The sequence below is a fragment of the Muscardinus avellanarius genome (genome assembly GCF_963383645.1).
Source record: "Muscardinus avellanarius genome assembly, chromosome: 3".
NCBI lineage: Eukaryota > Metazoa > Chordata > Mammalia > Rodentia > Gliridae > Muscardinus > Muscardinus avellanarius.
In genome coordinates this window covers 59,533,375-59,559,825 of record NC_137788.1, presented here as the reverse complement: position 1 = coordinate 59,559,825, position 26,451 = coordinate 59,533,375, and the positions used below count along the sequence as shown (strand labels likewise).

Genomic DNA, 26,451 nt, shown 5'->3' with positions numbered 1-26,451 from the left:
AGGCGGCGGAGCGGCCACAATCACAGCTCCGGGCACTGGGGAGCCCGAGCCGGCTGCGCCGGGGGAATCCGCGCGGGCGCCTGCGGTCCGGGTCCCATCCTCCTGCGCGCCCGCACCCCTGAAGTTTTGCAGCGCCCAGAAAGGGAGGCGAGGGAGGAGGGAGCGCGAGAAGGGAGGGAGCAGAAAAGCACACCCTCAAACATTTATTTCAAGGAGAAAAGACAATTTTTAAAAAGGGGGGGGGCCGCAAAAATGGCTGGGGCAATTATAGAAAATATGAGCACCAAGAAGCTGTGCATTGTTGGTGGGATTCTGCTCGTGTTCCAAATCATCGCCTTTCTGGTGGGAGGACTGATCGGTAAGTGCGCGAGCCGCAAACTTTTCCCCCTTTCTGTCTTTTCCGGCCCCTTCCTCTTTGCCTCTTGGGCTACTTGTTACAGTATCACTGCCTTGCTTCTATGATCTAATTAGTCCGGCTATTGTGCTTAAGAAAGCAGAGCTCCATGGGGCTCCGTGGGGCACAATCCAGTCTAGTGGCTAGAGAAAAGGAGGGGGAAAAGTTTTGGCGTAGTTTCAGTATCCACTTGAGAGGCAGGAGGGGGGTGCGGGGGTGGGACTCTTAAGCATGGCGACGGATCGCCCGAGGAAGCGCTGGGTTACAAAGTTGATGGCTCAGGCCCCCCTCGCTTTTTCCCGCGCCCCCCCACCCCTTATCCTCGGCGTTCCCTTCCAATCAGCTCCGCGAGGCCAACGTAATCGACTTTATTTAGGAACAACAGAAGAGTCGGGGAACTGCGCCCAGCGCAAACCCGGAGCTCTGTTAAAAGCCAGCGGTGGCTGCGTGTGGAAAGGCAGGGGGCTGTCTCGGCGGCGAGGGGTGAGGGCTGCCTTTTTGGGTTCCTCGGCCGCCTCGCCGCTCCCCCACGCCGCCCTCCGCGGCCGACAGGTCGGGGCTGCAGCTGGGAAGTGGGATGGGGCAGGGTGGGTTGAGAGAGAGTCCTCGGCTTGCCTGCGGGAAGTTGGAGAGGTCAGGGGGGGGAAAGTGTTGCTTTGGGCCTCCCGGGCCCCTAGGGAATCTCCCCTCCCCCACTTCTTAGAGCCCCAAGAGTCGGAATGTCTGGGGCCCGGGGTCCCGTCCAGGCGCCCAGGAGGGCGCCCTCCCGGGAGGTGACAGCTCCCTGGAGCCTGGGCGACGGCGCCCGCCCCAGGGGACCTCGGTAGTGTCCACCTCCCAGACCTCTCGGAGCCCCACGGGCTTCCGGGTGAAGACAGTCTCACGCACTGTCCACTCGGGCCACGCACTCCTCTCCATCCCCAGCCCTCCTCCCGCCTCTCCCGCCCTCGCGTCCCCTCCCCCCCCCCCTCTAGATTTGGGACGTCCCGGCACGAACTTCAGCGCCAACTTTGCAGCGGGCGAGGCAGGGAGGTTCGGCTCCGGTTCTTGCGCAACTTTGCGGAGTGGAGAGAGTCCCCCGAAGGGTTTTCTGTGCGCTTTGCTCTCCCGGAGCCCGCGCAGCGCGGGCAGCGCAGGACCGGCCCCCGGGCGCGGGCGGCGGCGCAGCCAGACTGCCCTGGCTCCGACCCGCCGGTCCTGTGCGTGGGGTGTTGCGTCCAGAGCTGGGTTGGATGGGAAGGAGTTTCAGGGAGCCCGGTACTGTAAATCACGGTAACATCGGAGCTAATTGTTCTAAACAAAGGAGAGTGGGTGAAGCCTCCAGGAGTTCCGGGAGGAGATGTGTCTTTCTGCGTATCCACAAAGCTGAAAGGGCTCAGAGTTTTCCAATTCTCGGTGTGGGCCAAACAGCTTCTTCGGTGGTTGTTGTTGTTGTTGTTGTTTGTTTGTCTTGTTTTTGTTTCTGAAACTCTCACCCTCAACACACACACACACACTCGCGCGCGGACACACACACACACACACACACACACACACACACACCTGGTGTGGCTTTTGTGTCCCCAGCCCTTGTTTGGCTGTGTACACTCTCCATGTTTCCTTGTATTGAATTTGTCGAGGCTCTTAATACCTTCTCTGCTGGGAGCTAGAGGCAGCCTTCTCTGTGCCCTGGCAGTGATTATGCAGCGGTTACAATTACACCTCTTGTCTCCCTTGATGAGCAGTTGCAGCTAGATGCCATTGGATCTTGTGTGATTTCAGTGGCAGACCATAATTAAAATTTCTTGCACCTTGTGCTTTCAGAATTAAATTGGCCTATTATCCCTGCCTGACCTTCATCCTCTTTGAGGTTTTTGCACAAGCAGCGAACCATTACACATAGTTTCCTGGTGTTTGTTGGTGTGCGTTTCTTTTTCGTGTTCTAAAGCTGATCTCTGGGGCTTGGAGAGCTCTTTGTCCGTGTTGTAGGTTTCCTAGGACACTTCTGGAACTACAATGATTCCTAGAATCCTCCTACTGTGGAGGAGGTCCGTGGGCACTTGTGAATGGCTGCTGGATATTGGAATTACTGTAGAGTCAGAAGAGTTGTTTGTTCAAAGCAGGATTTATCTGTAGTAAGCAATGCTAAGGGTTGTTTTTCCCACAGAATTTGGCTAATGACCATACTGGACAACAGGTGACAAGCCTCCTGTGGTGGTGCATGCCTGTAATCCCAATACTTGGGAGGATGAGACAGAAGGATCACAGGTTTGAAGCCAGCCTCAGCAACATAATGAGACTCTGAGTAACCTAGGGAGACTCTGGAGACCCTATTTCAAAAACAAAAAATAAAAGAAATAAAAGAGCTAGGGGTGTAGTTTGGAAATAGAAAATCCCTGAGTTCAATCCCCAGAACCACTTAAAAAAATCTAACAGTAGCTAGATTCCCTTCAGTTAATATATTGCTTTCTGTAATAGTTCATTGGGGAAATTATTCGTTAAGGTTACTGCTTAGCTTTTCTCTTCCCTTAGTTGTAAAAGCTGCCCCCCCCCCAGTTTTGTTCCCCAGACAGAACAGATTAGATCCTGCTCACACTGAATAGTGTCTTAGCCTTTACCTTTTGCACTGGGACAGTAATGCTTTTTGCTTTTAAACAAATCTAGAACCTTGGAGATGCTATAATACACAAAAGATGGGAAATGCATGTTAACAAAAGGTAAGTGTTATGTTTTCCCGCCTGACTTCCCTAAACTGGAAAGTGGATGAAACTGAGCAAAGGACAGAACTTCAGCAAAGTGGACAAGTGGAATCAGTTTATAAAACAATTTGTGGGCTTGGAAAGTGAAGGTAAAGAAACCACTTCCTGGTCTCCCCAGGGAGAAGAGAACCCCACTGCTCAATGCCACTGCTGCTTAAAGGGTCATATGTCCTGGGTGTGAAGCATCTTTTTTGATATCTGCACTAGACCAAATGAGAAGAAATGTTCACTTTAAACTAGCCACTGCATGTGTGGCAGCTCAGGAAGAGAGGATGGCCCAGCTCCTAATCGGAAATGGGCACACATTTTACCTATGTATACAATGTAAAAATAAATCACCACTTCCAAACAGCAGTGGCCAGCCACATTGGCTATTCAATAAGCTTGTCTCCTCCTTGGGGAGGGTACTGGTGCTGAACCTAGGGGCAGCTCCCTCTGAGTTTTACTCTCAGCCCTTGTTAATTTTTGTTTTGAAGCAGTTGCTGAGGTTGACCTCAAACCTGCAATCGTCCTGTCTCAGCCTCTCAAGTACTGGGATTACAGGCATGTACCACTGTGTCCACTCAGAGAGTCTTCTGTGGAATCTGGGCTGATGTTTGGTACAGCCTTCTAGAATTGATGGAGAAAACATTAGCCATCAAAGCAAATAGGAGGGATCGTGCTTTGATTTAGCCAACCTAAATGCTCTCATACTACAATGACCTTATCAAGTGTGTTTGTTTACTTTTTTGTTTGCTTTGGGTGTTTGTTTTTCTTACACCATTGTCTATATACTTTTAAACTTTTTGCGGGGATCTTATAAAAAGGCTTTAAAACCACTATCTTATATAATAACACTTGGGGTTATTTATAAATTCAGAGAGCTACATTATGCTTTTGTGAAAACTTCAAGTCACTATAAGGCATCTGATTGTTTCCTTATGTATTCAGAAGCCTTCTTAAGTGGCTAGTTTCTTTGGTATTTATAATTTATTTAAAATTTTTAAGAACCCCCTGAGTAAAAACATACTTCTAAAGATACAGCTTAATCTTTATCCTCCTTAAAAATAAGCCCACAGAAAATTAAAAAAAAAATACATTCCCTTTGCTTTCATGTTTAGTGAATTTAGTTCATGCGCAAGCAGCTGCAGGGGTGTAGAAAGGGGGAGGGGAGGGAGACCATGTGCCTGAAACAAGATTGCAGCCGACTCAAAATCATGAACTTGAATCTCTGGCCCATTATGTGCAATTTGCTCAGCTTCAAATTAGTCATGTCTGGGGGATATAATGGATAAGAAAGCAGGTCACTGTCCCCTCCTGTTCTAAAACTACTAAGAGTATGAAGATCAAGACTAGATGAATGGAAAATGGTTGTATTATATAAGCATACCCATAAGTAGGGATATTCCACCCTTCTACTTCAAATAAATATCAGCACGTCACCAGGTATTATTTCGTTAGGAAGGCTATTTCTATCAAAAGCTCATTTACATAAGTGACCTTTTGTTTTCCAATGCAGAGAATATAATGTATATAAGACATACACATATACGTAAAATCAATTTTCTCAAATGGTAGGTGAATTTATCTTCCCCTTTCAGTGATATAGCAATACTATTGTGTCATTATTGTTAAAATTGAAACTGTTGACAATCTTCATTTTGCTCTCTTCATGTAAGCTTTGGTTTCTGCAGCTATTGTGTTTTCAAAAGTTGCAGAATTTAAGAAATTAAAACTACAGTTTAGGCAGAGCATATATCAGTGATGCAATACTTGTGATCCCGTATGTGGGTATCTGTTGAGAATCTTGAAAAACAATAATTAATTGGTTTTTGGTTGATGTTAGTCCACATTTCTTATATATTTTTTTTTTTTCTGGGGCTGGAACCCAGGGACATTAGACCTCCAAGCTACGCCCCCTGCCCTAATTTTTATTCTTTATTTTGAAAACAGGTCTCTCTCACTGAGTTGCAAAGGGCCTCACAAAGTAGTTTAGGCTTTCCTTGAACCGCGATCCTCCGGTCTCAGCCTCCCAAATGCTGAGATTACAAGCGTGGACCACCATGCCTGGCCACATTTCTTTTATATTTAATTTTGCCTCTTTATCTCACATATTTTCTTATCTGATTAAATCATGTCAATTTTCTTTTTTAAAAAAAATCTAATTTTGTTTTTAAGAGTATAGTGTAAGCTCACAAATTCATCCTTTAGAGTTTTTTTTTTTTTAGTATTTGAAATAATAGTGTTCGGCTTTTAAAAAGCTAAAGTAGCCAGGTGTGGTGGTACACACTTGTAATCCCAGCATTTGCTTGTAATCCCAGCATTTGGGACAGGAGGATCACAGTTCAAGGACAGCCTCAGCTACTTAGTGAGGCCCTTTGCAACTCAGTAAGACCCTGTTTTAAAATAAAGAATAAAAAATAGGGCTGGGGGTGTAGCTCAGAGGTAGAATGCCCCTGGGTTCTATCCCCACTACCACAAAAGAAAGAAAGAAAGAAAGAAAGAAAGAAAGAAAGAAAGAAAGAATGAATCTGCTTGACCTGTAATGAATTCATGCTGTGCTAATGATTTTGAAGCCCTTCAGTACCCCCTGTCTAGCCTTCTACTGCATCTTTCCCTAATAAAAGTGAGGAACATGTCCTGAAGATAACAAATACCACTGTGTGTTGCTCTCTGAGGTTTTCAAGTTCTATGCCTGAAACCCAGGTTTAAACTACAGCCTTCCCTACCTGGTTGACATTTTATAATAATTTGGCCTTTGGATTAAAAAAAAAAAATCCATCTAGACCACAGAAAGAGTCTTACCTTATCTTCTTCACAAAAGTGTTTCCATAGAGATTTAGTGTTTGTTGAGTTTCTTTGAAGATTCTTTGCTTAAAACTCATGTGTACTACTTGCCTAATTTGCAGAGTATTTATTAGGGCCTACTATATGCTCAGCATATAACCACATGCTGACTGGGGGTTAAAAGATGGGGCTGTGCTCCTGAGTAATCTAACCTAGAGATATTCTACCTCTAAGATACACCTGAAGACTTTTTTATTTTTTGTTTGACAGTCTCATTAGATTCTGAGAATCTCGCTTTGTTGGTGAGTTTGATCTTAAACCTGTGACTCTCCTGTCTCAGTCTACCAAGTACCATGATTACAGGTGTGTGCCACCATGCTTTCAGGAGAGTCCTTCTTAATCCAAGCTACCAGCAAAAGATGTACTATGGAGTTTCCTGGCATCAAGATAATTTTCACTTATTTATTGGGAATTTGAGAACATACAAAATTCTAAGCCCTAATTATACCATCCATTCACTAAGTTAATATTTCATCTTGAAATAAAGATATGATCAAAATAATATAAATCATGTTTAGCATGCATTGAATGTGCACCATGTAATTGACTATCACTTGCTTAGTTTAATTCACAAACAGCTTTGTCAAATGGGTCTTTTTATACCCATTTTGCCATGTAAGAACAGACAGATCTAGTAAAATGGCTCAAGATTACCTCGTTCACTTAGGGTCAAAAGTAGGCCTAGACTCGTGTCAGTCTCCCATCACTATCAACCATTAGGTGTCCCTCCTCACATGTCTTCTAGACTTGGGTTTTAGGTCTGAGTAGAAATGGTTTGAATGTAGAAAGACTTGAGGAACACCAAAAAGGGAAATTTTCTCATTTTTAAACTTCCGGTGACATCAAAAAGAATCACACTCAGTATGATGATACTTAGAGTCCAGCCATGAAGACTAAAGCATGCCAGGGCCAGGGGAGGACACCTTTCAGAAGTCTGCAGATGCCGGTCCATCCAATTTCTTACAAGTTCTAACCAGTCCTGGTAATTGTATGAATCATCCAGTTGCCTGAGCAGCCAAGTTCATTAACCATGAAGTGTTTGAGATTCTGCTACTGTAAGGAAGATCACTTGATTTTATTTTCCCTGGCTAGTGGTTTTAAGTTATTTATGTAGTTACATAATGAGTCTGGACATTTTCAAAGTAAGAGAAGGGAGGCTGGAGAGGGTGTGGATTGGTGGTGAGGGTGGAGTAGTTGAGCCACTTGCTGGAAATTGGAAATTCTTTTCTCCAAAGGCCCATTTTTGTGTATGTCCACACCCATGCACAATAATGAAAGCATTCCAAACCAGAGGCTCTTCTGAAAACGACAAGCTGATACTGTAAATAGGTACATTTTGTTCTTTGGGGAAAATGCTGATAGGTTTTATCTATTGAAAATGCTGATAAGTTTTATCTATTGAAAGATTTGCAGCTCTCATTTTTCCCCATTTTGGTACTGGGGATGGAACACAGGAGCATTCTATTTCTGATCTACACCCCTAACCCTTTTTATTTTTTAATTATTTTTAAAATAAGATCTTGCTAAGTTGCTGAGACTGGCCTCAAACTTGACATCCTCCTAGCCCAGTGTCCCAAACACTGGAATTACAGGCATGTGCCATTTCACCTTGCTGCAACTGTAATTTTTTTTTTTTCCCCAGTACTGGGGATGGAACTCCGAGGCATTGTACCTTCGAGCTACACCCTCAGCCCTGTGTTTCAGTATTTTTAATTTTTGAAACGGTCTCACTGAGTTGCAAAGGGCCTCACTAAGTAGCTAAGGCTGTCTGAGAACTGTAATCCTCTGGTTTCTGCCTCCCAAATGCTGGGATTACATGTGTGTGCCACTATGCCCAGCCAGCAACTGTCAATTCTGACAGAAACTCTTAAGCGGTAACAGGAGACACGGAGCATCAGGTTATGAAATGATCACATACTATTTCATATAGGCTTCATTTCTTCTCTGAGGTTTTGTAATGGTGACCTAAATAGACACATGTGCTAAATATGGGCATTTCCCAGACAAAGTGTCCAGATGGGGTCTGAAGTGGAGAGAAGGAGCTAGAGGCATTGAAATTCTCAAACCTAAAGGTTTCTGAAAAATATTTTTTCACTTTCCCTCTTCATGAAAGGACTACTCTAAAGAGATGGTTAAGCCAGGCGTAGTGGTGCACGCCTATAATCCCAGCATTTGGGGGCTGAGACAGGAGGATCATGGTTCAAGGATAGCCTCAGCTACTTGGTGAGGCCCTTTGCAACTCAGTGAGACCCTGTTTCAAAATAAAGAATAAAAAATTGGGCTGAGGGTGTAGCTCAGAGGTAGAATACTTCTGGGTTCTATTCCCAGTACCAAAAGAGAGAGGGGGAGGGATTACAGAAAAGAAGAATTCATATATTTCATAATTCAAAAACACCAAGCATCCTTAGCCTTTTACTCCCCCCTCCCGGACCTCCACCCAACCGCTCCGTTCCATCCCTAATGAAATCTTAGAGGGAAGCAGAAGTAACCCAGGTTGATATCAAATGCCCTGGAGCAAGACAATTGGCTTCTTATGATTGTTTCTTTCTCAGGACTTGCTGGGTCACTGTGAAAGGTGTCTCAATGTGTTCATTCACTTAAAGCTCATAACGACCCAGAGAAGTAGTTATGGTGACTTTCTCGAATTTCAGATGCATCGCAGGCTCCTTTAAGGAACTTTTCTTTGGAGGGGGCAAAAAGAGCGAGCTAGGAAGGCTGACACCAGTGCCTGATCCTTGATTGAATACTAAGCCATGTGTCTGAGCCTAATGCAACTCTGCTCCCATTGTCCCTTCAATTTCTATGGGAAACAAAGGAGCAAGCGTGATGAAGCGGATTCTACGTGGATTAAATAGAAGATGAAAGCTCAGTCTCCCCTCTTTCGTCTTCTCTCCTTCCCGAGACCTGCCACTCCCATCCCTGATCACTGACCTAGTTACTTCCTGAACAAACAATCCCAGCTCCTAATGCATAGCAAGCCCTCACACCAACCCTTATAAGTCTTGACTAGTGCTTGCAGGCTGTGCTGGGGAGGGCAGAGCCTGAGAACGTGCCATGCCAGCGCCCTCCAAAAGAAAGTATCACACCTGGCAAAGGCAGGGGCGTCTGAGCTGTGTGATGGAAAGCTTGTCAAAATGACAGACCCACAGAATGCCCCTTGGCTTTCACGATGGGTTCTGATGCTTCTGTTGAAGAAAAGAGGAGGCCACTGTCAGGGTGGAAGGAAGATGGGAGTAGAATATGGGCTGAGGAAGGGAAACGTAAGGCAAAGGATAAAAAGGAAAAGTGTGAACAGATGAGATACCTCTTATGGACACAGCTTGGGCCTGCATGTCTAAAACCTACTTCTGGGCATGTTGGCTCAAGCCTCTAATCCCAGCACTTGGGAGGCTGAAAGAAGAGAATTGAGGTTCGAGACCAGTCTCAGCCACTTAACCAGACTCTTACCAACTAAGTGAGGCCCTGTTTCCAAACAAAATAAAATAAAAAAGGACTGGGGGTATAACTCAGAAGTAGAATGACCCTGGGTTCAACCCCCAGTACCACAAATGAAACACTTATTTCTGAAGCTACCCACTTCCCCCAAGCTGAGCTAGCATCTCTATCTGCTATGATCATTTATATCCTAGGCCTTCAGGAATAATTCTCTGTTCTATCTCTTCCTGCTCAATTGTCAATATTCTTTTGCAAAGGGATTCTTTTTTTTTCTTTGACCCATGCAAATTATAGAGCTTTCTCAAACTTTTGTTTAATTTTAGCTTATTGGCTTTATCCATAGATACCTATTTCCAAGAAAGCAGAAATAAATGAAAGAAAAGGCCAAGTTATTTTAGTTTGATTTTCTTTAGAAAGAAAGTAATTGGTCTGAAAATGGTTGAATGCGTTTTTTAAGCCCTAAGATTAATAAGGCCATGTGCATGAATGCTGACATGGGCCAGTTAACTGCTGCCTTCACCCTGTCTAAACACTCACAAAAGGAGAGCACCTGGTCACAGGAGGACATCCTGTCATATGGAAGAACTTGGCCAGGACATCCATGATCTCAGATTAAGTAACACAAGTTCCCAGGCTTCCTCTCTCGATGGTGATGTGGAACAGAGACCTCCTGGCTCACAAAGAATTGCTGGAATTAAACATCCTCAAATCCACCATTTGGAGGGTAGGGCCCCTGTTAAGGTGTCTCATGAACCAGGCCTACCAGAGATATGATTTCTAAAACACTCTGTAAGCCCATAGCCATCTTTCCCATTCTCCTTTTTCTGTCTCTCACTGCTTTTACACCCTGCCAAACTCCTCATTGTTGAAACAAAAGGAATGGAAATGACTCAAAGTGCTACCACATTTGAGCTCAAAAATTCAGGGAGATTATCCTGCTTTCTCTTATTCTTGCTCTGTGTGTGTGTGTGTGTGTGTGTGTGTGTGTGTGTGTGTGTGTTACTGGACGTGGAACCTGGGGGCCTCTACCTCCGGCCTATACCCCCAGGCCTTATATTTTTCTGGAGACAGGGTCTCCCTAAGTTGCTGAGAGCCTCACTAAGTTGCTGAGGCTTTCTTTGAACCTGCGATCCTCCTGTCTCAGCCTCCCAAGTACTGGGGTTACAGGTGTGTGCCACCATGCCCGGCTTATTCACACCTTTAATGTTTTATCTGAACATCTCATTATGACCCTTCCCCAAAATGGTAGATATTAATATTGTTTCAGAGAACTAGTAAGCGACACACATCCAAATTATTCTTCTAAGGCATGTACATTTGATTCCCAGGGGAATTTCTCCTGTCTTTACTTGGAGTCTACGACTTTTGCTTTCTTTGTACACAATTTTAATAAAGCTGTGTGCTTGCTTTATATGCGCCATGAATGCAGCCAAGTGGGCCCCTGTACCTGTATGCTCAGGTGGTGTTTGGCCTGAAGGGAAGTTGCAGAGCTTGTCAGCGTTGACTTGTGAGGATGAAAGGGTCTCTGAGACCACCTTGTTTTAGCAAGAATGGAGTCTCAGGAGGAAAGGCAGAGCCCTGGCTTGGACTCAGGTCTTGATGCCAGTCAGTGCTCCAAAGCTTAGCTCCTTCTGTGTTTCCCTGGGAGAGTTCATTTATTTCTCTCTGCAGCTCTCTGATTTCATGTGTAGGAACTTTCCAACTTATACTCTTTATAGCTCGATTGACTTTTCTGTTGTAATACTTGGAAATAAAGGAGCAATAACTTCATCTTCTCACTTTTGTCTTTGTATACTTACTTAAACTTAAGTAATCTCTTATAGAGTAATATAATTATATACCTTATTTATTCTGTTATATGTGGAGTTGAAAGTTCTCTATGGAATTACACACACACACACACACACACACACACACACACACACACCTTGAATTCCTTCCTTGCTTGCTTGATGGAGGTATGGTATATTCCCTTCCTCCTGCTTGGGGAAATGTAAGTTTAAAACTCTTTAAAAAAAGGCAAACAAAATAAACATGCAGTATGTTTACTGATGCTACCTCAAGTACAGTCCTTGTGCTTGGTTTTAAGGTTGTGCATGGTGATGCATGCCTGTAATACTAGTACTTGAGAGGGTAAGACAGGAGGATTCCAGGTTGGAGACTGGCCTCAGCAATCTAATGGGATCCTGTTTCAAAATAAAAATGCTGGGGCTGGAGCCCACAGGTAGACTGCCCCTGGTTCAATCCCTATGTCCTTGGGTTCAATCCCCAGTGCCCAAACAGTTACTTCCTCCATGGAAATAAAAATGAAACAACAATAACAAAAAGGCACTCAGTCTGAAGCTTATGAGACTAAAAATCTAGGACTCACTGCTGTGCTTCTGCAGGATGTCTGTGCAGCCATGATTCTCAAGTTCTCAAGTTGTAGGGAGCTTTGGGGAAAGTCACCTGGCCCCACATTTTGGGATCTGAATTATATACTAAAGAAGTCACAAAATCACTTCTGCCTTTGCAACTCATAAGTATATTTGTGTGATTTGAGAGGTAGGAATACTATATAATAAATCATCTCCCTTTTTGTTGAAATTCAGCAGTCCCAAAGCTCTACGCTTTTCTGTACCATCTAATGTAGCTGAAGTGAGTCTTGACTTCAGAGTCTCTGTGGAGCATGCTTGCCTGCAGGTGATCACAACCAAAGAGTTGGGCACCAAATGTTATTAAATCCAGCCCTTTCTCAAAGCAGATGGGCCCTTTCCAGGTCCTCTCATCCTGGTTCTCAGAAGCGTTATCTACTCTCATTTAAGGCCTTAACTTGCCCCAGAGTGGAATGCCTCTGATGGGAAAGAGACTCATCTCCACATTCCTTTCTTTTTTTTTCTGTTCTCCTGAGCCTGTTCTGACTTGTACAAACCAGACTCCAGCTTCAGCCCCTGCTTGCTGGCTCTAAGGAAGCATTAGATAAGGTTTTGCTGAGGCTTTGAACTGACTGCCCCACAAACCTTGCTCTTACACTCCACTTAGACTGGATCAGCTTCTGCAGAATTGTTGGTGGGTGTGACTGGGGTCCGGGCTGTTGTGGGCATCTGTGGGACTTCAGAGATCTTATTCACTCCTGATACTTGCAGTATTTGCAGGTCCCTGAGCATGCCAGTGTTAAGTCCCCAGCTCTGTTCTTTGAACATGCCTGAACAGAACAAAGTTTCGCTCTGTGAGAACATGGTATTTCTGGGTGATGAAAGAGAAGGAAAACCAAAACAGGATAATTTGTATATTTTCAAACTAAAAGGGCACTAAGGTCATATTTTAATTAGCATTTTTTTAAAGATAGCAAAAGAATTTTTCCATTACCTTCTTCCCTGACCCCATCTACTTGTTTAAAAAAAAAAAGAAAAAAGAAAGTGTAGTTTGGGAGAAGATTGAGCAGGGTGTTTGGAATTTTTACAAAACCAAGGTTAGTATATGTACAAGCAGGAATTTTTCTGGGTAAGGACTTTGATAAGGTACTTAAACCAGCTCTGTGTGGGGAGACCATTAACTCTTTCCACAAAGTGGGGCAGTTACGGTAATTTTGAAAGGTACCTGTTGATGACTTGGACTTATTAGAGGATTCTTGGGAAATAATCACTTTAATGACAGCAAAATGTTGCCTGAAGGGTTTCCATATGATGGGTTTTGTTCATTGAAAAACTAATCCTTCCATTGAGTGATCAGATTTCTAACTGCAGGAATGTCATTTTATCAATGGTAGCTCTCTGATTTATCTATTTGTTAGAATACTTGCTTTGCAACTAGACAAACCATTTTCATGCTTGGAACCTCAGTTTTCTCATCTTTTAAAAAAAAATCTGCTTCACTGGGTGTGATGGCACATGCTTGTAATCCTTGCGCTTGGGAGGTGGAGACAGGAGGATCACGCAGGTTCGAAGCCAGCCTTGCTGGCTTAAGAGACCCTGTTTCCAAATAAAAATATAAAAAATAGGTCTGGGAGTGTAGCTCAGAGGTAGAAGGTTTTCCAGGAACCCCAGTACCACCAAAAAAAAAAAAAAAAGTCTGCTCCACAGGGAGGTTGTGGGATTTAAATGAGCGAACATAACTTACATGTTTCACGTGGCCCTGCCCAGAGGTGTTAGACCACTTAATACAGGAGAGCCAGTTCCCTGAATTAGAAGTTACAGCTAAGTAACATTTCAATAAGAACACACACACACACACACACACACACACACACACACACACAGAGTGGCAGGCTATTTCTTTTTTTCCTTCTTCTTTTCTTTCTTCCTTCCTCTTTCTTTCTTTCTTTCTTTCCTTCCTTCCTTCCTTCCTTCCTTCCTTCTTTCTTTCTTTCTTTCTTTCACAGGTCTGGGGATGGAACCCAGAGGCATTCGACCTCCAAGCTACACTGCCTGCCCTATTTTTTTTTTTTTATTCCTTATTTTGAAACAGGGTCTCACTGAGTTGCAAAAGGCCTCACTAAGTAGCTGAGGCTTTCCACGAACCACTCTCCTCCTGTCTCAGCCTCCTGAAAGCTGGGATTACAAGCGTGCGCCACCCCTTCTGGCTTGTGACAAGCTATTTCTTCCTCTTAATGTTTTAGATAAAATTAGAAAGCCAACAGTCTGGGTTGAGAGTTTTCCTATGAGACATAATCTATCCAACCAGTAGTCTAAATAGCATGTTGTTCACATTTGGTAGAGTGATTAATTTACTCTTTGGTTTGGTTGGTGGTAGTTTTCACAAAGCTTGATTTGAATATTAGATTTTTGCCTCTTAAAATTCGGTACCAGTATTCCTGGCTCTTTATAGCATAGCTAAGCCCAGATAGCAGGACTTTTAAATGGATATACCTCATTACTTGGAAGAGATCTATTCCATCTCTGTTTGCTGCAAGGTGAAGCCCAGTTGTTCTGTTTAACATTATAAAATTGGAATCGTCAATCACTGGGAAATTTTTTTCCCTTCTAGTTATAAGATACATAACAAAGACCTTTGAAAGTCAAACTTTGAGAAATAATATTGATTTTTTTGCTTATAAAATGTTAGCTATTGAAACATTAACTAGACTTGTACTGCTGTGTTGTCAGAAACTTTAAACAAAAGATAATGATTAAAATATAACCTCTAAGCCAGACATGATCACACACACACACACACACACACACACACACACACACACACATACACTTGTAATCCCAGTATTTGGGAGGCTAAGACAGGAAGAACTTAGTGGACGCTAGCCTCAGCAATTTTGCAAGACCCTCATCAACTTAGCAAGACCATGTTTCAAAATGAATAATAGAAAGTTGGAGTATACTATAGCTCTGTGGTAGAACTCCTGGGTTCAACCCTCCCACCCTCCCAATATATATATTTAAAGCCTTTATAAAACTATAAGCTATATAGAACAAGAATTATCACAGACCAGTATAACAAAGGTATTCAGTAATATTTGTTGAAGAGACACATAGAAACAAATGCCTTGCATTTTGGACCTTTTATGGAGGTAGCTAAAATACATCAACTTTAAGATCTTCCCTAAATTTTTAATGCTGCATTCCAAAAGATTTAAATGAGGAAGAGGTTTCTTATTTTTCACTTGAAGATAGAAGATTTTGTCACCTTCATGGTATATATGCTTATATGCTTATATTAGTTACAAGCGTGGTGGCGCACACTTGTAATCTTAGTACTTAGGAGGCTGAGACAGGTGGATCCGGCCGGGTTCACAGCCAACCTCAATTACTTAGTGAGGCCCTCCACAACTTAGTAAGACCCTGTTTCAAAATAAAGAGTAAAAAATCGGGCTGGGGGTGTAGCTCAGAGGTAGAATGCCATTGGGTTCTATCCTCAGTACCACGGGAAGGAAGGAAGGAAGGAAGGAAGAAGGAAGGAAGGAAGGAAGGAAGGAAGGAAGGAAGGAAGGAAGGAAGGGAGGGAAAGGAATTAAGAAAGAAAAACTATGTCGTTTTTGGAATTGGAAAGGAACTTATATTATATTGAGGAAACTAAGGCCCAGAGAAGGCTGAGAGACAGAATAAGATTTGTACCCCGCCTCCGAAGCCCCCTCACACTGGTAGAAGGTTTCATCCTCTTTGTTCTCTATATGTTGATCTTTACTTAGCCTTAAAGGCAGGGAATTGACTGTGGCCAGTTGTCCATACTGATTGATAAGATTTATTGGGAGGAAAGGAACACACACTGATGCATGTATTTCTGGATCTTAAATATTCAATTTGAAATGCTGAATGAATATACGTTAGAGGATTTAGGGTCTTTAAGAAGTACATGTTTTTCTTCTGCTCCACGAAGGCTATTTTGAAGAGAATTCTTTTAAAATATCTCAAAGTTGTCAGATGTGGTGACACATGCCTTTGATCCCAGTAACTTGGGAGGCTGCAGGAGGTGCACAGATTCAAGGCCAGCCTCAACAACTTAGCAAGCCCCCCTGAAAACTTACTGAGACTCTTATAAAAAATAAGATAGGGCTGGGGGTATAGCTGAGAGGAAGAGGGGCTCTGGGTTCAGTCCCCAGAACTACCACAAAAAACCCAAACCAAAAACATAGTTTTACTGTGAACTCTTAGAGATGAAAAATTCATCTTCTGTTTCCCTTCTAAGAACTATGCAGATTTACTTATGGTTGTTCTTAGAGACCAGTAATGTATTTATGATGTCAGCTGTTTTAAATGCCCTTGACAAGTAAATGTAATTCATGCACATAACCACCTTTGCATTCCATTGTGTCCGGGCTTGTGGATCTGGTGGGTGGGAATGAATTCAGCACACCTTCCTGCAGGTTCCCAAGCGGTGCTGAAACATGCTGTGCTACATGTATGCCTGCAGGCGAGGAGCAGCCTTCCAAGCAGAGCCAGGCAGAGGTACGAGGTAGGAACAGAGTGTTAAGAAGCTCATGTATAAGCTTGCGAGAGAAAGAAGCCAAGGCCAAGGAGAAAGCCACACTAAAGCTGCACTTCCTAGTGAGACCTTCCAGCTAAGGGTGGGATAAACGGGACGGGGCATGGAGGTAGAGATGAGGGGCAGGATTGGTACAGGTGGAGAGAAAACCATTTGAAGGAAAGATGCCAGCAGTTCCTTCTCAACTGTATCATCATGTTCTCTTCCTCGAAAATAATGGTACATTTTTGGCTGTGGACCAATCATTGCTCCAAAGACTAAGAACTCCACTGGAAATGACTGTTTGCAATTGTAAATGTGAGCAAGTAAAAAGGACTGGATTCAAATCCTGGCTTCACCCTAGGAAAGGCATTGAACAGACTACTTAATCTCAGCGCCTGAATGTCCTCATCTCCTAGGAGAGAAAAGTAGGGGTCACAGTGTTGATCTCATGACTTTGGTATGAGGACTAGATGAGATAATGGATGAAGAGACCTCAGTGCAGTGTCTCAAAAATAGGAAACACTGTGCCGGGCGTGGTGGCGCACGCTTGTAATCCCCACACTTGGGAGGTGGAGACAGGAGGATCGCGCAGGTTCGAAGCCAGCCGCCCTGGCATAAGAGACCCTGTTTCCAAATAAAAATATAAAAAATAGGTCTGGGAGTGTAGCCCGGAGGTAGAAGGGCTTCCAGGAACCCCAGTACCACCAAAAAAGAAAAAAAGGAAACACTTAGAATATGATAGGGACTGTTGTATATTTTGTGCTCCAGAACATTCTATATTTGAGCTGTATCCCCAGCCCATTTTATTTGTTTTATTTTGAGTCAGGGTCTCACTATGATGACAAGGCTGGCCTTACAATCCTCCTGTCTTAGCCTCCCAAGGACTGGGATTACAGGCATGCACTAGAAGAGTTGGCTGGGACTATTTTATTATTCATCTTATTCCTGTTACCCAGGAATTAAGTTCTTACAGGTGAATTGCCCAAGGTGATTGGGAAGCTGGCTTGAAAGGGCTCTGCCTTCTCAGAGCCTGGCTGCCTTGGGTTGAAAAAATGTGGATGGTTTCAATCTTCAGGGAAGATTGTTTGAGTTGAAAATCTAGTGACAAGAAATAGGTATTTTTGTCCCCTCTCAAAATCTATTTATATTTGGTACAAGAATTCAATGATGTTAAAAGAATTAAAGCAAAGACGACAGGAAAAAATATCCTTCTGAAATAGATCATTTTAATGCATCCATTCCATTAAAGTTTCATTCTTTGACCTTTAGTGAATGTATCCAATTTTATATAAAAAATGCAAAAGTCGTACTTAGCAGAGGCTCAGATGTGTATTGGTGCTGCTCCTGCCAGTTGCATGTTTACTTTGGAAAACCAGCAGTCACTTCCTCCGCTCTCCCTTCTCACTTCTCTACTACTTAACTCAAGATTGCTGTTGAGCCATTGAACCATGGGAAATTCATTTTCAAAATCTGCTTAATTGCTGTGAGACTTTTAATTTGTTCTGGATGATGGTGCTAATGTCTGGGAACTGGGACCGAAGCCCTCCAAAGTTGTTAATTTAATCAACCGCTGTGCCCTTGCCATGCCTAATGAAGGGGGGGGGGACCAGACCCTTCTCACAAAGAGGCTAGGTCCCCCCTGACCAAGATGAATAAGGGAGGCCCCACAGTTAGGTTGAACACTTGGACCAAATTACCAGGGTGTCAGCCCACATTATCCAAAGCCCAAGGTTGTGCTTCCCCAAATAATTATGGAGTAGTTTTGACGTAGGATCCTCAAGTTATAAGGCACTGGGTTTTTGTGTGCGTGTGTTCACACCTGCTAATCTGTAAGATTCTTTAATCAGTGAGGTTCTGTTGTGGCTTTGTCTGTAATCTGGAAGATCATAAACATCACCCCCAGACTATTGATATTCCCAGTAACCATTGAAGTTTTCCATGGCGAGACTGGTGAAAGCTTGCTCTGTCCTCATGATAAATTAGCTTGTTTATTTCTCTTCTGCTTATTTCTATCCTGCTGTTGGTTAGTGTAATGAAGCAGAAGTCCATTGTGTATGTTCATTGGGTAGCGATCCTCTGGCACCAAAGGGGGTAATTGAGTAGAAAGGCGGAATGCTGTTGGTGCATGGGAGAAGTTAACACCACATGAGGTCACCAGGCTTCAAGCTTTAATCAATGTGGACACAATGCAATTGAGATTTTGAAAAGGGTTTGTTTATAGTGTGAGAGTAAGGGTCAGTAGTTAATTTGAAATGCTGTAGGTGTGTTTTCCTTGAACCAAGAAGGTACAGAGCATGTGTCATAGAGGATTGTAAATATCCTCAAGGGAGGGATGTAATTGGGGTGGGGATTTAAAAAGGACATTTAAGAACTTCAGTGTGCTTATAATTGACCCATCCACATATTACATAAAATTCTAACATTCTTTAAAATGAAGAAACTATAGAAGAAACACTATATAAATCTGTAATAAAAAGGCACACCCCTACCAAGAAACAACTTTTCGGGTTTTTTTTTTTATTTTAGCAGTGATTTCCTTGGGAAGGTATTTGGAGTACTATAAATTATTGCTAATGAGAGTACTGTGTTCTAATCCTAAAGAACACTCACTTTCAGTTTATATTTTCTAGGGTTTTTTTTTTTTTTTTTTTTTTTTTTTTGTGTGTGTGTGTGTGTGTCTGGGGATGGAACCCAGAGGAATTCGACCTCCTATTTTCTATTCTTTATTTTGAAACAGGGTCTCACTGAGTTGCAGAGAGCCTCACTAAGTAGCTGAGGCTGTCTGCAAACTGCGATCCTCCGGTCTCAGCCTCCCGAATGCTGGGATTACATACATGAGCCACTACGTCCGGCTATCTTCTAGTAATTTTAACTGTCATGGTCTGATTGAAATAATATGAAAACCATTAACCCTGTAATGTGTTCATGTGTAGCCCTTTTCCATTGTAGGGTTCCCATCTATACCAGGCATGTGTCTTCTTTTGGGGATATCTTTGGCAACATCTAGAAGCACCATACTTTTTTAATCACTCTTGAGCCAATTTGGCCATTAGAAAGGGCCTGCCCTTTTGCCACAGGGAAATTTTGCAAGCAAACATCTGGTTCTCAGAAAGGACTGCAGGGAAAGAATGTGAAGGTTGTGGAGGAGCCAGAGACCAGCCACAGACCCTTGTGATGTTTTTCCTGGTACCTGTTTGATATGCCCAAGACCTCACATTTGTATAGTGCTTTTATCTTTCTTCAAAGTACTTTTGTAGGAATTATCTCATTTGATCTTACCAAACACATTCTATGATAGGTCAGTCCACCAGGGATATTCACATTTTAAAGTTATGGAAACTGAGATGGAGAATAACTAACTGTATGGTACATTTGGTTTCGGAAGGCAGTAGATTTGCTTGTGGTAGGAAGAAGTTGGAGATTTGGAAGATTAATTGCTACCTAGTGAAAGACTGAAGAAGAGGACAAAAGCAGAGGGATTTTTTTTTTCAAATAAAAAATAGAATCATTTGTTGTAGGAATCATTGTATATTATCCAGATGTTCCTTGCAAGCCTGTCTTCCAGGACAGGTAAGTGCCACCTGTGGTCTGTTTTCTTTACCTTTCCCCAAGCAACACTCAGTTGCTTTTCAGAACAGTTGTTGAATATCTCTTTTCATATTTGTTCAATAATTTGGCAAAATCAAGGTCTTTGGGATACTTGGTAAATCTTAAAGGAGAAGCCAGAGAACACCTGGGAGATAGGCATGAAACTAAGTTTAGCTAGGGAGTGGTGCTATCATGTGGTTATCCACGGTACTAATTCTTCTGTGGCATAGCTTCCTCCCCCATGTAAGCCATTCCAATACATATGCATTGAAAGTCCATTTTTGGTGTTGATAAGAAATCCGTGGAAAAGATATCATAATTAAATTACTCAATCCCCTTTTGTTGGAATTTTACAGTATTTCCAGGTTGAAGGATATTATAAAAAAATACTGGAGCCTGGTGTGGTGGTGCATGCCTGTAATCCTAATACTTAAGAAGTTGAGACAGGAGGATTGCAGGTTGAAGACTAGCATCAGCAACTTAGCAAGACTCTTAGTAACCTAGTGAGACCCTGCTTCAAAATCAAAGAGAAAAGGGGCTGAGAATAAACTCAGAAGTAGATGTCACTGGGTTCAATCCTAGTATCAAAAGAAAAGAAAATTGGGAAAAGTTATAGTTTATACTCATATTCTTGCTTATTTTCTTATCAGTTTTACTTCTGTGAATTTAATTTTTAAAGATTTTGATGACTAGTGGTAATCACCGTTAAATTCTAGCCAAATCTGAGAGTTTCCATTTCCCTGTATTTGGCCAGTACTGGGCATTACTTTGATTTTTAAAATTTTTGCCAATGTGCCATGAATTATTTTAATGTACATTTCTTTGGTTAATTGCAATGGAAAGTCTCTTTTATTTGGTTACTTTCCTGATTGTTTCTTTCTTTTAATAATCCATTTTCAAAAGTTCATCATTCCAGTAATGCAGCTTATTGAAGATTAGAAAAGGGGGCAATTACTGAGGAGAATGATTGCATGTTTCTGGCTGTCTGATGTTCTTTCAGCCTATTTGTTTTGATAGCAGGACCAAGAATTTCCCTGTGAAACTTGATTTCCCAGGTCTCAGTCCACATGGCCTTAGAAACATTTTAATCTCTGATTCAAGTGGTAGCCTGCGACTGAGCCAAGTGCTAGCCACACAGACACGTGGCTCAAGTTTATCTAATGAGAGGTAATTCTGAGATTTATATGGAGGTTACCAGAAAGAGACAACCTCTCTCTTTTTCTTACTGAATTTGAACTCAGAGAATATGGCCCCGACATTACTGGAGTCCTTCCAATGAATCCTGAGAATGAAGCTAACGAAATATAAAGTAGAATTCAATGACTGAGAGAAGTGAGATCTGCTAACATTTAATTTCTCAAAAGAGTCACTAGTAGACAGCTCAGGCTCTGGACATTTTTCACTTTCATCTTACTAACTGATTGACTGATGATCGATAGATTTCTGTTCAAGTATCTTTGAGCAGTTTCCTGTCTCTCGCAGCACATAGAGGCTGATGTGTTTACTATGTGTTCCATTTAAGGATAAGTTGGTAAAAGCCACTGCTATATTGCAAATGGTGTATCTGGAAGAAACAAGTCTTCATTTAATAATTAAACATAAAATCAGTTATGGAGCCAACCTCTGTCAGCACAGCTTTTCTGATTATAGCAGTGTTTGAAATGGAGTGTATGTGTACGTGTGTGTGTGTGTGTGTGTGTGTGTGTGCATGTTCATGTGTGTGTTCAGAGCCATTGTTGAGTACCAAGTGGCTGGTGGAGATCATTAGCTGAAGTAATTGCCAGGACTTGGCTAGGCTGCCAACTTTGAAGCAAAGCTCATCTCAGCACACACTCCTGCTGGGCTGCAGGTCTGTGTGAAGTAGATGGCCACAGGATGTTGCACAGATCATAAGAGCAGAAGAAAAGCTTTAACACCTGCCCAAGCAGAACAGTATTTCTGGGAACAAGTGGGAAATTTCATCAGAGCTGATGATGGCTCTGGTGAGATTTCTGTAGGCATTACCTCGGAGGCTGTGAGACAGGACAAGCAATGAGCCAGCTCATGTGACTATGACTCTTGAACTGGGTTATCCCTGGCTACAGAAGGCACACACACATGGATCTGGCCTTTAAGGAAACTTAAATTTTATTGGAAACACCAGATCAATAAAATAAGACTGCTTTTAAGGGCTATATTAGGAGAAATAATAGACTAAGAATTCTAAGCATATTTTGGGTCTAGATTAGATAAAATGATATTTTTGAATAATTTTGGCTTGACACAGATCTATAAATATGGGGTGATTATTTGAAACACGATTTTTTTCCATGCTGGGATTGAACTCAGAGCCTCCTGCATACCAGGCAAATATTCTGTCACTGATTTACATCCCCATCCCTGAAGAAGACAAGAGTCTCTTCATTCAAGGCACTAAGTTAACAATGGGCTTAGTAGAAAAAGCTATGATCAAAGTGTGAAAAAATCAGGCCCCCGTGCTGTTAGCCTCCGTAGATCTATCATTCAGTCCCTCGTTCTGCGTTTTGCCTTCACTATCTGCTAACTGGACCTGGTAATGCTTTTCGTTAGCAAACAAAAAATGAAGGCATGATTTTCCTCAAAGCCAAATATGTTGCTCTTTCGTATGCATGTCTTTTCTTTGTTTCTTAAAGGCACTTATGAAAATCCTTAGAGTCTTTAGGTTACCTACAGATAACAAATTTATTTCAGATAATGATTGATAAATATCTTACTACTTTGCTATATACTGGAGAATATAAAAAGCCACAAGACATAACCATCTGTTCATCTGTGCTGTCATAGAAAAGAAAGCCTTGAATGTGAACTGACTGAGTTGAGATCTCAGGAAAGTGACCATTTGCCAACTAACAGACCTTGGCTCACCTGCCAATAACCAACTGTGGGTCTGTAGGCTTAAAGAAGATAATGTACATGAAGTGACCATCTTGTGTAATGCACGAAAGACAGATGAGGTGGAACCATTTTTAAATGAGTATATAGGCAGGGCATGTAGAAAAATATCATTAGAAGCTGGGCATGGTGGCATATGCCTGTAATTCTCAGTACTTGGGAGGCTGAGAGAAAAAGATCACAGGTTCAAGGCCAACCTCAGCAACCTAGCAAGACCTCTAGCATTAGCAAGACCCTGTTTCAAAATAAAAAATAAAAAGGACTGGGGATTGAGCTTGGCGGTAGAATGTCCCTGGGTTCAATTCCCAGTACCCTGCCACGAGTCATTAATAAAACATAGCAGCATATGATGAAAATACTAGGTAATAGTTTTTGAGTACTTAACTACACCAAGCAACATGCCAAGTGTTTTCCACATATTACTTCAACTCCCTTAGCTGGTCGATTTGGAACTAGACTCTGTCTAACTTTTTGTTTTTATATTTAAAGTTTTAGGAAAAACGAAGGATCCTTAAAGTACTGAATTGAACTTACTTAACTTGTTAATTGTATTTTCTTTAAAAAAAAAAAAAATCTTCCGTTCTAAAAGCAATGGAGTAAGGGGGCCCGAACTAGAGGTGGCTGTAAATTGACCAGAACGTTGACAAGTCCCTGTTAGGACTGGCATTGTGTTCTCCATTGTGGACAAATCCATTCAGCTTAGGGCCTCTGTCTGTATTTCCCTTTGTGAACTCTTCTGCCAAATGTCCCATCGTCCTTTGTGGAGATGAGGTCCTGCTCATCCCGTCTGCTTTCACGACAGAAATGTTTTAGGAACTCCCCACAGACTGGCTGGATTGTCTGTTTGGGCTGTGAACAGATTGTGTGGGTGATGAGCAGAGTAGGAAAAGACCCCCTATCATAAAAGGGGGGAGGAAAGCTCTTTCTCTCAGAATGGAGCTTGGACACAAAGGGAACTTCGTTAATCATGCCCCCTTTGTTATCAGATGGAGGAGGCATTTTTTTAAAAAACCACTACATTTGGCCTACTGTCTCGTCTGAGTTAAACCAACTGTGCAATTGCTAATCGAGGGGTTAAAATGTTCCCAGAGGCAGCCAAGAGAATCAACTTCAGTTGGGGAAGGAGTCAGTGAATAGCGATTAGAAAGCCAAGTCAGAGATAGTGTCAGGCTGCGTGCAGACATGGAGCTGGCCTGGTAGGACAGAATTCCCTTGTCCAAGGTCTACATAGTGGCCAGTTTATACTTAGATGATGAAAAGTTCCTGTAGTGGTGAGAAATAGGAAGAGATCTGGGAGTGTTTGGATGAACTTACCCGATTCAGTCACTTTGTATCAAGTCCCTCAAACAAGAAGAAAATGGAAAACCCAAGCATCCCAACTTCCTGAGCAACCTTGGGCAATTTGCTTAATCTTTCCTTAGTTGCTTTCTTAGAAATCAAAGGAGGATAATAATCTTTGGTGCCTACTTAATGGGTGCTGCATAAAATAATGAGACTGTAAATGCTTTGAGTGCTCTGGAGATGAAGAGATAGGGAAAATTTTCTCAAGTATTATTTATATTTAGTGTGGAAAGATGAATCAGAATCATTTTTGTTGTTGAAGAAAAAACCTGTTATTCTTTCTATTTTTACAAGGGAGATGTGTGTCTTGCTACAGTTTGACTTTGGAACAAATTAACTTTGACCCTGCAAAATTTACAGTGTGGTTGGTTTTCCAAGAAGAAAACTTGAGTTGAGACTTGTTCTGTCCATTCATTGAATCTAGTGGTGAGATATTTTATAATGAATTGTTGATATAGGGCAAATAAAAGAGTCATGAAACCAAATGAAATATAAACATCTAGAAAAGGGCTAGTTAGCTGGGCGTGGTGGCGCACGCTTGTTATCCCCGCGCTTGGGAGGCTGAGACGGGAGGATCGCACGGGTTCGAAGCCAGCCTCAGCTACTTAGTGAGGCTCTCAGCAACTTAGTGAGACCCTGTTTCCAAATAAAATATACAAAAAAGTCTGGGAGTGTAGCCCAGAGGTAGAAAGCCTCTGGGTTCCACCCCCAGTACCACCAATAAATAAATAAATAAATAAAATAGAAAAGGGCTAGTTATTTTTTTAGCCATATCCTAGCTGGGTGGTTGTCTATTAAAAATTTTCAAGCTAAATTAGTGAGAGCTTGTTGTGAATTCCAACAAAGAGGCTTTAGAGTGTCTTGGGCTCGAAAGACAGCAGAAAGAGCTGCTTGATTCTTGCTCCCGGCCCCCACACCCTTACTGGCATATCCATTCTAATGTATTCAGAACAGAGGAAAAAGAATCTTCCATAAGTTTCTTCGTCTTTTCCCCAGGTTGCTTCCTGTCCTGTGTCTAATCTCACCTAATGACACTCTCTTCCCAGGAGCATTGGGAATCACCTCTCCTGTCTTAGCGATGAACAGTTGCTGGTGCTTTCTGCCCAGTGAAGACCTCATCATCCCCAGATTCCACTTTTCTGTTTTCAACAAGGATTCCACATTTTACTAGTTCTTTGGAGAAACCAAGATGTCTTTTTGCTTTGGAAGAGGCCTGGGAATGTATCTAGTCCAATCTCACCCACACTGGGGTCTCCCCGCAGAGACTTACTTCCTTGCTGACACCAGTGATGAGTTGCTCTGTAGATGGCTTGTTTCCCTTTTCACTCTAGGTGAAACACGACGATGGATAAATGTTCTCTCTTATCATTCAATGGGAAACTGGCTTACAAAACCATGTTGTAATGTCCACTCATGAATCCTTGCTTTTCTTTTTGGAATAATCCAAATCATGTGCTTGCCATCTGTTAGATGGTAGATCTTCAGATAATTCAAAAACTAACATTCCTCTCCTTTGACTCTCTCCCCCAGTGATATACTTCTGTCTATTTAAAATGCCTAATCATACTCACCATCCTTTCTGGTAACTGTATTTCCAGCCAAGGTTAAGTTTACTTCTGCTACCATGGCAACCAGCTACTGCTTGTTGTTTCCACTTGGAGAAAACCACCATGTTCTTGTTTTCAGTAGAATATCCATAATTTAAAAACCAGCTTGTTGATATCCTTAAAACAAAGCCATTCAACTTTGTGCCAAGAATCCTAAGCATTTGTGCCAAGAACCCCAAACCTTACAATAATTGGTACACCGAAACCATCATTTTAACTCATGTAACCTAGAGCAAATGCGTTTCCCAAATATCTCTGCATTCATTTTTCTCATTGGGAGAAATAGTGTGGCCTAAGACAAAGAGACTCTGGATTCAGATGAGTTTGAGTTCAACCCCCAGTTCAGCCACTTATTGACTGTGACAAAGGATAAGTTGTTTTCATTTTGTAGAGCTCCATTTTACCCACCTCCAGTTGGAGACAATAGTTTTTTTTTTTTTTAATCACTTCTGTGTAAGAATGAAAATCCAGTGAAATGGCCAGCACAATGCATGGCACATAGGAAGTCATCAGCACAGAGTAGCTGCAGTGATGGTTGAGAACTTGTGGATGGCAGCCTGCTGCAAGTCAGTCTAGCTGTGAGCAAACTGGAATGGTTATAGATAACTGGGAACTTGGAATCTTTGTAGTTGTTCCATGAAAGGAAACTTACAGGGTGGCTTAGTGGACTATAGAGGTTTCCTTTATACTTGGGCGAATGGGGTAAAGGAAGAGT

The 26,451-nt window shown here is 42.3% G+C and overlaps 1 protein-coding gene across 2 annotated transcripts in view; it reads left to right on the top strand.

The window, feature by feature from the left end:
* Positions 1-252: 252 nt before the first annotated feature.
* Positions 253-26,451, top strand: part of WLS (Wnt ligand secretion mediator) — a gene marked incomplete at both ends in the record, with an annotated part of 132,572 nt that continues 106,373 nt past the window's right edge. For both annotated transcript variants that reach the window (XM_080692964.1, XM_080692963.1), the window contains one exon: positions 253-358. In XM_080692964.1, the coding sequence (XP_080549090.1) occupies positions 253-358 (106 nt within the window). The remainder of the gene's footprint in view (positions 359-26,451) is intronic.